Here is a 17105-nt window from a genome sequence, read left to right as displayed (position 1 = left end):
ATATGAGTTGCTTTTGAAAACCTTGACGAAATATTAATTAATTTGCCTTAATAATCAATTCATTTAATGAACATAAATGTACAATATACGAATGTTTAATGTTTTTTCTTTCAAATCTTAAAAAAAAATTTAAGCAACACTGCCACAGTTTTCATAATTACGTTTGCCTTGGTTTTTAAAGGCAGTGCTTTAATGCCTTTCTGGTTGCCGGGTTAATCCTTCCTTCCGCGGTATCCAACTTATCTACGTTGGGGGTCATTAGGCTCCAAGTAGATCCGGAAATGTTTAATTCTCTCCTCTTCTTATGGTGATATAAAATGTTTGTTGTTTCATTTCATTTACATTGGGAAATAGAGAAACGATCATTGTGTTTTGTTAGTTTTAAAAACTTTTGATATATTTGTATTTTGCATTATAAGCAGTCAACCGATTGACAAACTAGAATTATTTGAATTCCGTGTGGAAAGAGCTCGGGTTAATTTCGAGTGTTATCTGCAATCTAGATGTTTATAAATCATTTCAGTCGTTGATATAATAATTAAAGGTCGACTGAACATGAATTATATTATACAATTTATAGCGTATTTCTGTTTATGCACATGAACCCGTCTAACGTTATTGTTATTTCGCAGTTATATAAAGTAGCAAATTATCGTTCCTGAATAGGTGGCGCCGTGGTAGCCGATCCTGTTCCTCAACTTCCGGTTTCTGCACTGTGCAACTATTTCAGTTACATTTTTAATTAACGATGCCAAGTACTTGTTGTGTACCTGGATGTCATTTAAGAGGAGGACATGCATTTCCAAATGACTTAAAAAGAAGGAAAAGTTGGATCAACGCCATGGCCCATACGCAGATTGGACGAGAACACGATGTCGATGAAATCGAGGAGTCCATCTCAATCAGCTGTTGTTTGCAAGGCACGTTTTACTGAAAAAGACTACGTGCAGGAAACTATTCATGGTAAAACTCTATTTTCTTTTTGAAATATATAGTTATATATGTAATCGCCATGCGAATAAACCAAAGTCTGTTTACAACCGCAATTATCGTTTTAGAATAAAAGGGGGTGGTTAATTCAAGACGTCATAATTTTTGGATTACGATTCAATGTGATCTGTTTGAGATTTTTTGGTGATTGCTACAATTATAATGATTTCTTACAAGAGGTATATCATACTGAGAATTATTTTAGCAGTAATTATGCTAATGTAGTAATGACAGGAATGCATAAGCTATGCCTCATAGACTTTCTTGAAAAATATCAATGACAATGTTAACAGGAACAAAACTATGACATGCTCTCATCTATATTATAGTTATTTAGGTACATTCAATGTACGATTGTTGCATAAGTCTCTCATTGTTTGTCCTTTAGATTTACATAACATACATTGAATCAGGCAAACATAGTTTTATCCAGATTGTAATGAATAGATCTAGTTAATATTTCGCCAGGTAGTACAAAGTATACATTGCTAATGGAAGTTCATTTAATTATCAAAAAAACTAATGTTTTATAACTTTTTTCAGGGCGCAAACCCACCATACAGAGACTTAAGTCTACTGCCATTCCCAGCCTATTTTCCTGGACCAAGCAAGAGACTGAATCGTCCGCAAAAAGAAAAATCAGGCAGCAGTTTCCTTTGAAAACAAAAGAACTAAACTTGATGAATATTGTAGTAGAAATCTAGAGGAAAGTTTTGATTGTAAAGTTGGTTTTCCTGAAGAAGTCATTTATACTGCAGAAAGGATTTATGACTGTCCACCACCAACTGCCGAGCTAATGTTGAGCTTCACAGATGGAATTACGCAAACACCATCAATGCCTATGTTTTCAGCAGAGAATTTTGAAATGAATACATGTGACACAGCCATGCATTTTTATACCGGTTTAGAGTTGTATACTAAATTTTTATTTGTTTTGACCACACTTGGTCAAGCAGCACATTGTTTGAGATACATATATTTTCAAATTGATAGGGTGTCAGTTGAAAATCAGTTTTTTTATGACTTTGATGAAATTGAGGCATTATACAACCAACTTTGAACTGTCTAGATTCTAGATTGAATCTAGTGTTAAGAATATTGTGTATACATGGATTGTTTTTATGTCCATACAGTGGTGTGAGGCTAACACTTGGCCATCTAGCTATATATATAGTGGTTTAGTCATTTATTTTTCGCCATCCAACTTCAAATTAAAGTTTCCTACGACTTGGATTATTATTGACAGCACAGAATATCCCGTGATAAAACCTAAAGCTCCTAGAGCTCAGGCAACCTTTTCATCATATAAAAACAGAAACACTGAAAATTCTTGTATGTTCGACACCTGGTGGTTTAGTCAACTATGTCCCTAATGCATATGTTGGTTGTACCAGTGACTATGAAATAGTTGAAAGATGTAGAATAGTTCAATTATGTGATCCAGGTGACTGTGATGGCAGACAAAGGTTTAAATGTGCATGATTTGTTTGCTAACTTTTTTCAAAAAAAGAAACAGAATTAGTTCCAAAACTCTTATACGGGATAGAAAAGTCTCCAATTAACACGTGCACATAGAGCGAATTATTGGACTTGGCAAAACATACAAAATTCTAATAAATCCTATGAATGGAACTGAAACAAAACTTTCATCTGAAATAACATTTAGTTGTTTTATGTTGTGTAATTTTAGAACTTGTATTGTGCCAAAGGATGCATAAATAAAAGTGACGCAATGAATTTTGTTCTGATATATATATATATTTACAATAACATGCACATGTAAATTGTAATGCATATAAAGATAAGGAGATGTGGTATGATATTCAGTGAGTTTATCGAACTAAAGTGCATAAGAAATGGGTTTAAGCAGTTACAGGTGTTACTGTCACCGTACAATCTCCAACAATGAGAAAAACTCGTACAGTGTAAAAAATTTCAGAGATCTTACAACTAAGTTTTGTTGTCTCACCTTGACTTTTGTGAATTGTTTATATCTGTTGATGTAAATATAAAAAAGAAGATGTGGTATGATTGCCAATGAGACAACTCTCCACAAGAGACCAAATGACACAAAAATTAACAGCTATAGGTCACAGTACGGCCTTCAACAATGAGCAAAGCCCATACCGCACAGTCAGCTATAAAAGGCCCTGAAATGACAATGTAAAACAATTCAAACAAGAAAACTAACGGCCTAATTTATGTACAAAAAATGAACGAATATAACAAATATGCAACACATAAACAAACGACAACCACTGAATTACAGGCTCCTGACTTGGGACAGGCACATACATGTACATACAGAATGTGGCGGGGTTAAACATGTTAGCTGGATCCCAACCCTCCCCCTAACCTGGGACAATGGTGTAACAGTACAATATAAGAACGAACTATAAAAATCAGTTGGAAGAGGCTTAACTCATCAGATGGATAAATACAAATACAAGTGGACGTGGTCGGGTAGTTGTACATCCAAACAACAAAAAGACACTAAGTACAGATCTGAGAGTACTCGCAGTTACTGACAGCTAGTTCAAAGCCACTAACAACTGATAAAAAAATCTTGCATCTAAGACTAAATTATCAATCCGTAAGCTCCCTTTAGAATTTTATAAATTTTACATTTTACATTTCTGAGTTATGGGGTTTTATTCATTAAAAAAGGGGGGATTTTCCAGTTTTTGGACAACTCAAAAATGCTTTAAGCAGTTCACATGAAACTTTGGTGAATTATTTATAGCTATTGATGTAAATCTCTCCTATTGATTTTCATAAATTTCAAATATGACATTGAGAGGAAATTGAACTTTATTTGTTTATAGTCTGGCAACAGATTTATTAAGTATTGCGCAACAGCACAGTGTATCGCACAACAGCAAGAAATCTTTAATTGAATAAAAATTCAATTCATATAACCGATTTCAACATCGTTGACTACATTTATTCAGAAACTATAATATGTCAAATATTTAATTACAATCCAAATTCAGACCTGTATCAAGCTTGAATATTGTGTCCATTTTTGCTCCAACTGTTCAGGGTTGGACCTCTGCGGGTGTATCCAGCTGCGCTCAGGGAATCAGTTTATTTCTTAATTAAGAACTCCTTTTTTCATTAATAAATTACTTTATACTTGGAAATATAATTTTGCTTGGAGTTATAGTTTCTAAAAAAAGTATTGTCATTGAAAGAGTTGACATGTTGCAATGTACATTTATTCTACATAGTTCTATAATACCAAATCAAAAGTTTATATAAAAGAAAGAAGTCAAAGGTTTCCCATCATAGTTTAGTTACAAACATTTTTTTTGTACCTGAGGTCGTTGAATATAGATCATTATATAAATAAGGAGATGTGTTATGATTGCCAATGAAACAACTATCATCCATACTTACCAGTAACAAACCACATTTGCAGAGTTGAATAAAATACAGTTGATAACATTTACTAATTACTAAAAAGAAAATGCCTAACTATTTTAAACAGTATTTGAATATCAATTATATGGTCATTTTTAAAGGCAGTGCTTTAATGCCTTTCTAGTTGCCGGGTTAATCCTTCCTTCCGCGATATCCAACTTATCTACGTGGGGGGTCATTAGGCTCCAAGTAGATCCGGAAATGTTGAATTCTCTCCTCTTCTTATTGCGATATAAAATGTTTTTTGTTTCATTTCATTTACATTGGGAAATAGAGAAACGATCATTGTGTTTTGTTAGTTTTAAAAACTTTTGATATATTAGTATTTTGCATTATAAGCAGTCAACCGATTGACAAACTAGAATTATTTGAATTCCGTGTGGAAAGAGCTCGGGTTAATTTCGAGTGTTATCTGCAATCAAGATGTTTATAAATCATTTCAGTCGTTGATATAATAATTCAAGGTCGACTGAACATGAATTATATTATACAATTTAAAGCGCATTTCTGTTTATGCATGTGAACCCGTCTAACGTTATTGTAATTTCGCAGTTATATAAAGTAGCAAATTATCGTTCCTGAATAGGTGGCGCCGTGGTAGCGGATCCTGTTCCTCAACTTCCGGTTTCTGCACTGTGCAACTATTTCAGTTATATTTTTAATTAACGATGCCAAGTACTTGTTGTTGTGTACCTGGATGTCATTTAAGAGGAGGACATGCATTTCCAAATGACTTAAAAAGAAGGAAAAGTTGGATCAACGCCATGGCCCATACGCAGATTGGACGAGAACACGATGATATCGTGGAGTCCATCTCAAATTAGACTCAATCAGCTGTTGGTTGCAAGGCACGTTTTACTGAAAAAGACTACGTGCAGGAAACTATTCATGGTAAAACTCTATTTTCTTTGTGAAATATATAGTTATATATGTAATCGCCATGCGAATAAACCAAAGTCTGTTTACAACCGCAATTATCGTTTTAGAATAAAAGGGGGTGGGTAATTCAAGACGTCATAATTTTTTGGATTACGATTCAATGTGATCTGTTTGAGATTTTTTGGTGATTGCTACAATTATAATGATTTCTTACAAGAGGTATATCATACTGAGAATTATTTTAGCAGTAATTATGCTAATGTAGCATGTGTAGTAATGACAGGAATGCATAAGCTATGCCTCATAGACTTTCTTGAAAAAAATAACAATGACAATGTTAACAGGAACAAAACAATGACATGCTCTCATCTATATTATAGTTATTTAGGTACAAACAATGTACGTTTGTTGCATAAGTCTCTCATTGTTTGTCCTTTGGATTTACATAACATACATTGAATCAGGCAAACATAGTTTTATCCAGATTGTAATGAATAAATCTAGTTAATATTTCGCCAGGTAGTACAAAGTATATATTGCTAATAGAAGTTCATTTAATTATCAAAAAACTAATGTTTTATAACCTTTTTCAGGGCGCAAACCCACCATACAGAGACTTAAGTCTACTGCCATTCCCAGCCTATTTTCCTGGACCAAGCAAGAGACTGAATCGTCAGCAAAAAGAAAAATCAGGGCAGTTTCCTGTGAAAACAAAAGAACTAAACTTGATGAATATTGTAGTAGAAATCTAGAGGAAAATTTTGATTGTAAAGTTGGTTTTCCTGAAGAAGTCATTCATACTGCAGAAAGGATTTATGACTGTCCACCACCAACTGCCGAGCTAATGTTGAGCTTCACAGATGGAATTACGCAAACACCATCAATGCCTATGTTTTCAGCAGAGAATTTTGAAATGAAGACACGTGACACAGCCATGCATTTTTATACCGGTTTAGAGTTGTATACTAAATTTTTATTTGTTTTGACCACACTTGGTCCAGCAGCACATTGTTTGAGATACATATATTTTCAAATTGATAGGGTGTCAGTTGAAAATCAGTTTTTTTATGACTTTGATGAAATTGAGGCATCATACAACCAACTTTGAACTGTCTAGATTCTAGATTGAATCTAGTGTTAAGAATATTGTGTATACATGGATTGTTTTTATGTCTAAACAGTGGTGTGAGGCTAACACTTGGCCATCTAGTGGTTTAGTCAGGTATTTTTCACCATCCAACTTCAAATTAAAGTTTCCTACGACTTGGATTATTATTGACAGCACAGAATATCCCGTGATAAAACCTAAAGCTCCTAGAGCTCAGGCAACCTTTTCATCAAATAAAAACAGAAACACTGAAAATTCTTGAATGTTCGACACCTGGTGGTTTAGTCAACTATGTCTCTATGTCACATAGAGCGAATTATTGGACTTGGCAAAACATACAAAATTCTAATAAATCCTATGAATGGAACTGAAACAAAACTTTCATCTGAAATAACATTTAGTTGTTTTATGTTGTGTAATTTTAGAACTTGTATTGTGCCAAAGGATGCATAAATAAAAGTGACGCAATGAATTTTATTCTGATATATATATATATATTTACAATTACATGCACATGTAAATTGTAATGCATATAAAAATAAGGAGATGTGGTATGATATTCAGTGAGTTTATCAAACTAAAGTGCATAAGAAATGGGTTTAAGCAGTTACAGGTGTTACTGTCACCGTACAATCTCCAACAATGAGAAAAACTCGTACCCTGTAAAAAATTTCAGAGATCTTACAACTAAGTTTTGTTGTCTCACCTTGACTTTGGTGAATTTTTTATATCTGTTGATGTAAATATAAAAAAGAAGATGTGGTATGATTGCCATTGAGACAACTCTCCACAAGAGACCAAATGACACAGAAATTAACAGCTATAGGTCACAGTACGGCCTTCAACAATGAGCAAAGCCCATACCGCACAGTCAGCTATAAAAGACCCCGAAATGACAATGTAAAACAATTCAAACAAGAAAACTAACGGCCTATTTTATGTAAAAAAAATGAACAAATATAACAAATATGCAACACATAAACAAACGACAACCACTGAATTACACTTTTACAGGCTCCTGACTTGGGACAGGCACATACATGTACATACAGAATGTGGCGGGCTTAAACATGTTAGCTGGATCCCAACCCTCCCCCTAACCTGGGACAGTGGTGTAACAGTACAATATAAGAAAGAACTATAAAAATCAGTTGAAAGAGGCTAAACTCATCAGATGGATAAATACAAATACAAGTGGACGTGGTCGGGTAGTTGTACATCCAAACAACAAAAAGACACTAAGTACAGATCTGAGAGTACTCGCAGTTACTGACAGCTAGTTCAAAGCCACTAACAACTGATAAAAAAATCTTGCATCTAAGACTAAATTATCAATCCGTAAGCTCCCTTTAGAATTTTATAAATTTTAGATTTTACATTTCTGAGTTACATGTATGGGGTTTTATTCATTAAAAAAGGGGGGATTTTCCAGTTTTTGGACAACAACTCAAAAATGCTTTAAGCAGTTCACATGAAACTTTGGTCAATTATTTATAGCTATTGATGTAATCTCCCTATTGATTTTCATAAATTTCAAATATGACATTGAAAACAAATTGAACTTTATTTGTTTATAGTCTGGCAACAAATTTATTAAGTATTGCGCAACAGCACAGTGTATTGCACAACAGCAAGAAATCTTTAATTGAATATAAATTCAATTCATATAACTGATTTCAAGTTCATTGACTACATTTATTCAGAAACTATAATATGTCAAATATTTAATTACAATCCAAATTCAGACCTGTATCAAGCTTGAATATTGTGTCCATTTTTGCCCCAGCTGTTCAGGGTTGGACCTCTGCAGGTGTATCCAGCTGCGCTCAGCGAATCAGTTTATTTCTTAATTAAGAACTCCTTTTTTTCATTCATAAATTACTTTATGCTTGGAAATATAATTTTGCTTGGAGTTGAAAGAGTTGACATGTTGCAATGTACATTTACTCTACATAGTTCTATGGTACCAAATCAAAAGTTTATATAAAAGAAAGAAGTCAAGGTTTCCCATCATAGTTTAGTTATATACATTTTTTTTGTACCTGAGGTCGTTGAATATAGATCATTATATAAATAAGGAGATGTGTTATGATTGCCAATGAAAAAACTAAGGATTTTCTTATCCAAGGAATAGATTACCTTAGCCGTATTTGGCACAACTTTTTGGAATTTTGGGTCCTCAATGCTCTTCAACTTTGTACTTGTTTGGCTTTGTTACTATTTTGATCTGAACGTCACTGATGAGTCTTATGTAGACGAAACACATGTCTGGCGTATTAAATTATAATCCTGGTACCTTTGATAACTAATTTGACTATAAACATAGATAAAAAAGGTACAAACTGGACATAATGCACTAGTTCATAAACAAGTGAGAACAATCGCCTTCATATAGTGCTCAGAATATGACATTCATAAAACTTGTTCAATATCAGAGAACTCTAAACCTTAAATACTGAAAGCCACCTCTGATAAGTACACTGTACTATGCAAGATAATGATATAACTGGACTAAAAATACACACAACCTGTAATTAACTGCCTTTACAGCGCTTTCGCGCTTTGATTATAAATTTCCTGTTACAAAACTTTGAATTTTTCGACAAACTAAGGATTTTCTTATCCAAGGAATAGATTACCTTAGCCGTATTTGGCACACTTTTTTGGAATTTTGGGTCCTCAATGCTCTTCAACTTTGTACTTGTTTGGCTTTGTAACTATTTTGATCTGAGCGTCACTGATGAGTCTTATGTAGACGAAACGCGCGTCTGGCGTATTAAATTATAATCCTGGTACCTTTGATAACTAATTTGACTATAAACATAGATAAAAAAGGAACAAACTGGACATAATGCACCTGTTCATAAACAAGTGAGAACAATCACCTTCATATAGTGCTCAGAATATGACATTCATAAAACTTGTTCAATATCATTAGAAAACTCTAAATCCTAAATACTGAAAGCCACCTCTGATAAGTACATGTACACTGTACTATGCAAGATAATGATATAACTGGACTAAAAATACACACAACCTGTAATTAACTGCCTTTACAGCGCTTTCGCGCTTTGATTGGTTAAATGCCTACAGCGCTTACAGTGCTTTGATTTAATTCAATGGTGATTATATTCAAATATGTGGATTGATGAAGTGGGATGATTTTGGAAGATGCTGAGGGAACATTCATAACTCATAATTCAAGATAAACTGACAAGGTCATGGAAAAAAACCAAAGACAAGGAAAAGACAAACAAGTTAAGATAACATTACCAGGAAATCTATATTTGTAAAAAATCAAAGTTTTTAATTTGTTTAGCTCATGATCATCTTTTTGATTCATTTCTGCTATAGCTCTATAAACTTTACCTTTATGGTTTTTACTTTCAGCAAACAAACAGACTGTGTTTCATGTGAAACCATGATAGATGGAGCACCAGTCAGGCTACCTTGTAGTCATGTGATGTGCAGAAAATGTTTCCTTGGCAACATTCAACTGAAGGAATATGATTGTCCAGATTGTCGCAAGAAATTCCCAGAAGACCTGGATCCTGACAAAACTGATAAAGAGTAAGGTTTATAACTAAAGTTCTGCTTGTGTGATAAGATGTAACAAATTAAGCTTCAAGGTACATATTTGTGTAAAATATGTTCTTTAATATTAAACAAACAGTTTATAATTAAGTTAAGTCACATCATCTTAAAGCTTAGTACACATGTTCATTATGATGTGAACATTTTTAAAATGTATGCCAAATTAGGGTTTTGACCCAGATTTCATGGTTCACTGATCAGGTTACAGTTTTGGTTTAAGGTAGTCTACTATGGAGTGGTGTCCAATCAACTTAAAACTTAGTTCACATTAGGGTTTAGACCCAGATTTCATGGTTCACTGATCAGGTTAAAGTTTTGGTTTAAGGTAGTCTAACATGGAGTGGTGTCCTATCAACTTAAAACTTAGTTCACATTAGGGTTTTGACCCAGATTTCATGGTTCACTGATCAGGTTACAGTTTTGGTTTAAGGTAGTCTACTATGGAGTGGTGTCCAATCAACTTAAAACTTAGTTCACATTAGGGTTTTGACCCAGATTTCATGGTTCACTGATCAGGTTACAGTTTTGGTTTAAGGTAGTCTACTATGGAGTGGTGTCCAATCAACTTAAAACTTAGTTCACATTAGGGTTTTGACCCAGATTTCATGGTTCACTGATCAGGTTACAGTTTTGGTTTAAGGTAGTCTACTATGGAGTGGTGTCCAATCAACTTAAAACTTAGTTCACATTAGGGTTTAGACCCAGATTTCATGGTTCACTGATCAGGTTAAAGTTTTGGTTTAAGGTAGTCTAACATGGAGTGGTGTCCAATCAACTTAAAACTTAGTTCACATTAGGGTTTTGACCCAGATTTCATGGTTCACTGATCAGGTTACAGTTTTGGTTTAAGGTAGTCTACTATGGAGTGGTGTCCAATCAACTTAAAACTTAGTTCACATTAGGGTTTAGACCCAGATTTCATGGTTCACTGATCAGGTTAAAGTTTTGGTTTAAGGTAGTCTAACATGGAGTGGTGTCCTATCAACTTAAAACTTAGTTCACATTAGGGTTTTGACCCAGATTTCATGGTTCACTGATCAGGTTACAGTTTTGGTTTAAGGTAGTCTACTATGGAGTGGTGTCCAATCAACTTAAAACTTAGTTCACATTAGGGTTTTGACCCAGATTTCATGGTTCACTGATCAGGTTACAGTTTTGGTTTAAGGTAGTCTACTATGGAGTGGTGTCCAATCAACTTAAAACTTAGTTCACATTAGGGTTTTGACCCAGATTTCATGGTTCACTGATCAGGTTACAGTTTTGGTTTAAGGTAGTCTACTATGGAGTGGTGTCCAATCAACTTAAAACTTAGTTCACATTAGGGTTTAGACCCAGATTTCATGGTTCACTGATCAGGTTAAAGTTTTGGTTTAAGGTAGTCTAACATGGAGTGGTGTCCAATCAACTTAAAACTTAGTTCACATTAGGGTTTTGACCCAGATTTCATGGTTCACTGATCAGGTTACAGTTTTGGTTTAAGGTAGTCTACTATGGAGTGGTGTCCAATCAACTTAAAACTTAGTTCACATTAGGGTTTAGACCCAGATTTCATGGTTCACTGATCAGGTTAAAGTTTTGGTTTAAGGTAGTCTAACATGGAGTGGTGTCCTATCAACTTAAAACTTAGTTCACATTAGGGTTTTGACCCAGATTTCATGGTTCACTGATCAGGTTACAGTTTTGGTTTAAGGTAGTCTACTATGGAGTGGTGTCCAATCAACTTAAAACTTAGTTCACATTAGGGTTTAGACCCAGCTTTCATGGTTCACTGATCAGGTTAAAGTTTTGGTTTAAGGTAGTCTAACATGGAGTGGTGTCCTATCAAATTAAAACTTAGTTCACATTAGGGTTTTGACCCAGATTTCATGGTTCACTGATCAGGTTACAGTTTTGGTTTAAGGTAGTCTAACAATACCATGGTGTGGTGTCCAATCAACTTAAAACTTAGTTCACATTAGGGTTTTGACCCAGATTTCATGGTTCACTGCTCAGGTTAAAGTTTTGGTTTAAGTTAGTCTACCATGAAGTGGTGGTTCCATCAACTTAAAAGTTCATTATGTTCATTACGATGTTAAGTTATTTTTTCAAATGACTAAATTATGGATATTAGGGTTTTGACTCAGATTTTGCAAGTCAGTGAACATAGGAATGTGAAAGTGCATACAGGGCATGATGGCCTATGAACACATATTCTTGTTAATTATCAATATCTATGGATTCATTATTATGCTCGGGATACCATTTTTATGCGACACCTAAGGGCATTATGTTTTTCGGTCTGTGCGTCCGTTCCTTCGTCCGTCCGTCTTTCCCGCTTCAGGTTAAAGTTTTTGGTCAAGGTAGTTTTTGATGAAGTTGAAGTCTAATCAACTTGAAACTTAGTACACATGTTCCCTATGATATGATCTTTCTAATTTTAATGCCAAATTAGAGTTTTGACCCCAATTTCATGGTCCACTGACCATAGAAAATGATAGTGCGAGTGGTGCATCCATGTACTATGGACACATTTGTCATATTTTTATTTCGTGGGTAAACGAAAGGTAAACCACAAATTTAAATGTTCAACGAAGTATGAATTTTTAATAGGTTTGTATGCAGACTGCGTCATAACCATGAAATCAAATACCACAAAAATACAAATTTCCCTCATTTCATGAAAATTGGTACACACAAAAATTAAATGAATCCACAGTATATTAACTTTACACAGCAACAGTTGGATAAATGATGACCATCAATATTTAAATGTTGTTCCTTGTAAAGTCTGATTTTACATAGAAACAAAATATGGAAACCTTTCTACCATATTTTGCCAACAATAATATTTTGTTATCTAGTTCCGATTCGTAAAATGAGAACTTTTTTATGCAGATTAGAAATGAAGAAGTACCATGACTACAGAAGACGCTGTAATAGTTTCTTCATGGAGGTTGTATCACAACTCTGTTTTGCTGATGGAACTCCACCGTCCAAGGAGGTAATTGATAAACTCCTGTCATATATCACTGGTCAAAGTAAGACGAAGAAGAGCGGGAGAGTTTTGTCTAAAGAACTGACCATATTTGACGATACAATAGACCCTACACCAGTGGTCAGATCCTTTCTGTTACAGCAGTTGATGCAAACCAGGTAAGATTATTTCAGTAGTCGACCCGTAGATTGTGTGAATGGTCTACAATCTTACCTTGATAAAATAAATTTTTAATTTTCAACCTGGCAGGATTATCATTTGAGACTCTTTTTTTCATTGTGAGTGCTATATAAATGCACTATTTCTTTATTTCGGATGTTATCAAGGCATATAGAAGGTAGTACGGTGACCTGTAGTTGTTAATTTATGTGTCATTTGGTCTCTTGTGGAGAGTTGTCTCATTGGCAATCATACCACATCTTCTTTTTTATATATATAGATTTTTTCTTCCATAAATCATTACACCATATTACTTTCTTTCAATTGCAAAATTATAATTCTTGACCTCGAAAGTTTTAAAATCAGTAATGACAGGATTATCATTTGGGGTCTTTTTTCACGGTTAATTTCATAATATAGTTTCAGTTAATTATAAGTACCTGTTGATTACAATTTTAACTTTAATGCAATGTATTGGATCAGAAGGTTAACCTATAGAATGATGTTTCTATTTTCAGTAGTGACCATGAAATACAGAATCACTTGTCTGCCTACTTTACCCTTGCCAATGATGTAGTTAAAACGTCTGCAGATCCTCACAATTCTGTGGAGCTATGTCTTCTTGTTCTTCAATGTATGGAGGTAAGAAAAACATCTGAGTTGTCGTAGCAGATTTTAAAGAACTTGAATGTAAAACATCACATATTAAATTGTAAAATTTCTGTTTAAGTGCAGAGGATAGTTTAAAAATGAATGAATTTTTCTCCAGCATTTTTTCTTAAAATCAATAGAATAATCACTATGAATCAAAAAAAGTTTATTGGGCAGCAAGTTATGAATTTAATGAAGTTTTGTTTAAATTGCACATACCTGGCATAAATATGATGACCTATCTATGTGGAGTTGTGTGATTACAATGTAACTAAACCCATGAAGTTTTGCATTATAAAAATGTCACAGTTTAAATGTGTAACAAGCTGACCAGTATATAGAACTGTGACCTAGAATGCTATTGTTATATGGGTAAATATATAGACTGATATACCCTGTCGTAAATTTAAATGACATGTGTCATAATTGTTTCAAAATAAAAAAATCATTGATTTTTAGGATTCACTGCATCAACAGTACAAGGGAGAGGAAGAAGTTACCGTAGCAACTCAGATGTTGAGAGAGGCAGTTCCATACATTGTGTGTGATAGTGATGTCCTTGATAAGATAGATCATATTGCCAGGGTTCGGTTTTCTTTGACTGTAGTGGCAAGGCATATTCACAGATTATATGGAACATCAAAGAAATCTATGCCTGATGAGAAAATTAGGAGAATGTTCGAGGCGGCTGCTAAACTTTGTGATGAATGTAAATCTCCATGGCCTAGGTAATAAATTATAAAATTGTTATGATTTTTTCAATAATTTACTTTTTCTATATTTTTTTTAAACTTTTTTAAACTGTGCATATAATGCGTCTGTATATTTCTGTTCAAACATTTCTATATTTTTATCTGCAAGTATTGTCAAAAGATGATGCTTATGATAAAAGGCAGATTTCTTTTATAATTTTTGTTGTTGTCATTGGATTGCTATTTCATTTATATATACCTCATAACTCATTGATATATACCTCATATCTCATTGATATATACCTCATATCTCATTGATATATACCTCATATCTCATCTAATTCAAATTTAAATTTAAATTGTTCCATAACTTTATTAACATTTACTGCGTTTTGAATTGAATTCAGTGAAGATTTTCTCTAATTTATAGGAGATATTTTGTAAAGCAGCTGTGTAGGTGTCATGGTATAGACAGTTACCACACAGTCATAGCGAACAGTGAAGCAAGTTTTCTAAAATGGGTCTGTCTACCAGAACTACAGGCAAATGAGGTAGAGCTTTTTTTAAGTTTGCAAACAGATATGACCAAATTTGAAAGGGATTGATTAAAGTCCATGCTATGACCAAATTTGAAAGGGATTGCTTAAAGTCCATGCTGTGACCAAATTTGAAAGGGATTGATTAAAGTCCATGCTATGACCAAATTTGAAAGGGTTTGATTAAAGTCCATGCTATGACCAAATTTGAAAGGGATTGATTAAAGTCCATGCTATGACCAAATTTGAAAGGGATTGATTGAAGTCCATGCTATGACCAAATTTGAAAGAGATTGATCAAATTCGATGCTATGACCAAATTTGAAAGGGATTGATCAAATTCCATGCTATGACCTAATTTGAAAGGGAAGATCAAATTCCATGCTATGACCTAATTTGAATGGGAGTGATGAAGTACCATTTTACAATAATTTATGACAGTTTGCAAACTTATTGGGCTTTTTTAATGACCGATACATTTATTTTGATAGGTAAAAGAATGCCATGACAGATATATTGTGATTGGAGATGAGTACAAACAGCTAAGAGAAATCATCGTTACCACAATACTCAGTGAAAACAGTGACAAAATAGACACACTTTTGAAGGTATGATACAATCAGTTAGGCAAGTTGATTATATAGCTAACGTTAATATTTTAAGTTCCATGTGATTTATTTCCATCATCTTGTGTATATTGGTATTATCCTAGATTGTCGTCTGCTGTCAAAAACTTCTAAAAAGAATCACAGGACACAATCTTTGTAGGTGAATTAAAGAAATATTAGTATGTGTTCCAAGTACAATATAGCATACTTTTGTAGTACAAAATGTCCTAATCCTTATGAAAATCAATTCTTGCATTTTTAAAGCAGATGTTTTTGCAGAACTTTTACAGTTTCCATGCTATATATAAGGACTTCAACTTTGGTAAGCACTCAAAGCTTATATATTTGATGAAATCTAGAATTGACATTACAAACATGATATCTGCTAAGTCTCAAATAGATTAACCTACATTGAGTGTTGGTTAGTTTAGATCTTGAATCAAACATGTTTTAACAGAATTTTTTTTTTCAATCAGAGCCCTCAAAATGAATGGCAGTGTAGAGTAAAGTTGAATTTAGCTTTACACAGGGAAATATGTATGAACAAAGTAACAGATAGAAGTCCACAAAAGTTTACAGAAGAGGTAGGTATTAGTAATGTAATATCTAGTTAATCTCTCTATATAATTGATTTATGCATAGTTTTCAACATTTGCTTTATACTATCAAAATTACATAAAGGTCAGACATATCTCGGTGACAACGTTTTATTTTTTATGCATTCACTATTCAAAACCAAGTTTTTGTCTAAACATGCAAAACTGAATTAAAACTAACTGATGCTCTTCCTGCATACATTATGTAGGTATGGACACTCTTGGGACACATTCTGTTTTTTTATGTTTGGCATTGCTATAAGGCTGAAAATTTAACATATGTCCAACATATACTTTTGTTAATTTTTAAAATATGGAGGCTTAGGGATTGTATTTTAGGATAAATTATGTTTGTTGTTTCCATTGCAGGGAATAAACTCCATCAGCAAGTACATACTAAGTGAACACTGTCAGCTGATTACAGATAAGGTAAAAATATCAAGTATAGAAGGAGATCCTACCCAATTTGTTTCATTTGATCACTAATTTTATGATTTTGGTTTTGCCATCCCTTGATATATAGATAGTTTGTCACTGCAAAATTTAATGAAAAAAACACAAAATTGAATTATTTCAAACCATTTGTATATAAGTATATAAGAAGATGTGGTATAATTGCTAATGAGACAACTCTCTACCAGAGACCACATGACGTAGAAGTTAACAACTATAGGTCAATGTATGGCCTTCAACAATGAGCAAAATACATACCGCATAGTCTGCTTTAAAAGGTCCCGAAATGACAATATAAAACAATTCAAACAAGAAAACTAACGACCTGACTTATGAACAAAACAATGAACGAAAAAAAAATTAAATACAGCAACAAACAACAACCGCTGAATTACAGGCTCCTGACTTGGGATAGGCACATACAGAATGTGGCAGGGTTGAA

The 17105-nt window shown here is 33.5% G+C and overlaps 2 protein-coding genes across 5 annotated transcripts in view; both read left to right on the top strand.

Moving 5' to 3' along the window:
• Positions 1-17105, top strand: part of LOC127702551 (E3 ubiquitin-protein ligase rnf213-alpha-like) — a 151314-nt gene that overhangs the window by 104309 nt on the left and 29900 nt on the right. For both annotated transcript variants that reach the window (XM_052206794.1, XM_052206793.1), the window contains exons 67-74: positions 9791-9970; positions 12869-13126; positions 13646-13769; positions 14238-14506; positions 14901-15021; positions 15498-15614; positions 16091-16198; positions 16580-16639. In XM_052206794.1, coding sequence (XP_052062754.1) covers positions 9791-9970; positions 12869-13126; positions 13646-13769; positions 14238-14506; positions 14901-15021; positions 15498-15614; positions 16091-16198; positions 16580-16639 — 1237 coding nt within the window. The remainder of the gene's footprint in view (positions 1-9790; positions 9971-12868; positions 13127-13645; positions 13770-14237; positions 14507-14900; positions 15022-15497; positions 15615-16090; positions 16199-16579; positions 16640-17105) is intronic.
• Positions 351-6872, top strand: LOC127702552 (uncharacterized). 3 transcript variants are annotated; one of them, XR_007982484.1, is made up of 2 exons: positions 351-963; positions 1534-2217. XR_007982484.1 is itself a non-coding variant. In XM_052206795.1 (2 exons), the coding sequence occupies exons 1-2, from the start codon at positions 873-875 to the stop codon at positions 6398-6400; spliced, it is 606 nt and encodes a 201-aa protein (XP_052062755.1). In that variant the 5' UTR covers positions 352-872; the 3' UTR covers positions 6401-6872. The 3 variants fall into 3 exon arrangements, 1 of the variants encoding a protein (XP_052062755.1); XM_052206795.1 differs by lacking the exon at positions 1534-2217 and adding an exon at positions 5886-6872 and having other exon boundaries at positions 352-963; XR_007982485.1 differs by lacking the exons at positions 351-963; positions 1534-2217 and adding exons at positions 4881-5304; positions 5886-6872.

This window comes from Mytilus californianus, unplaced genomic scaffold (assembly GCF_021869535.1).
Source record: "Mytilus californianus isolate M0D057914Y unplaced genomic scaffold, xbMytCali1.0.p SCAF_5, whole genome shotgun sequence".
Taxonomy (NCBI): domain Eukaryota; kingdom Metazoa; phylum Mollusca; class Bivalvia; order Mytilida; family Mytilidae; genus Mytilus; species Mytilus californianus.
This window is presented reverse-complemented; position numbering and strand designations above follow the sequence as displayed.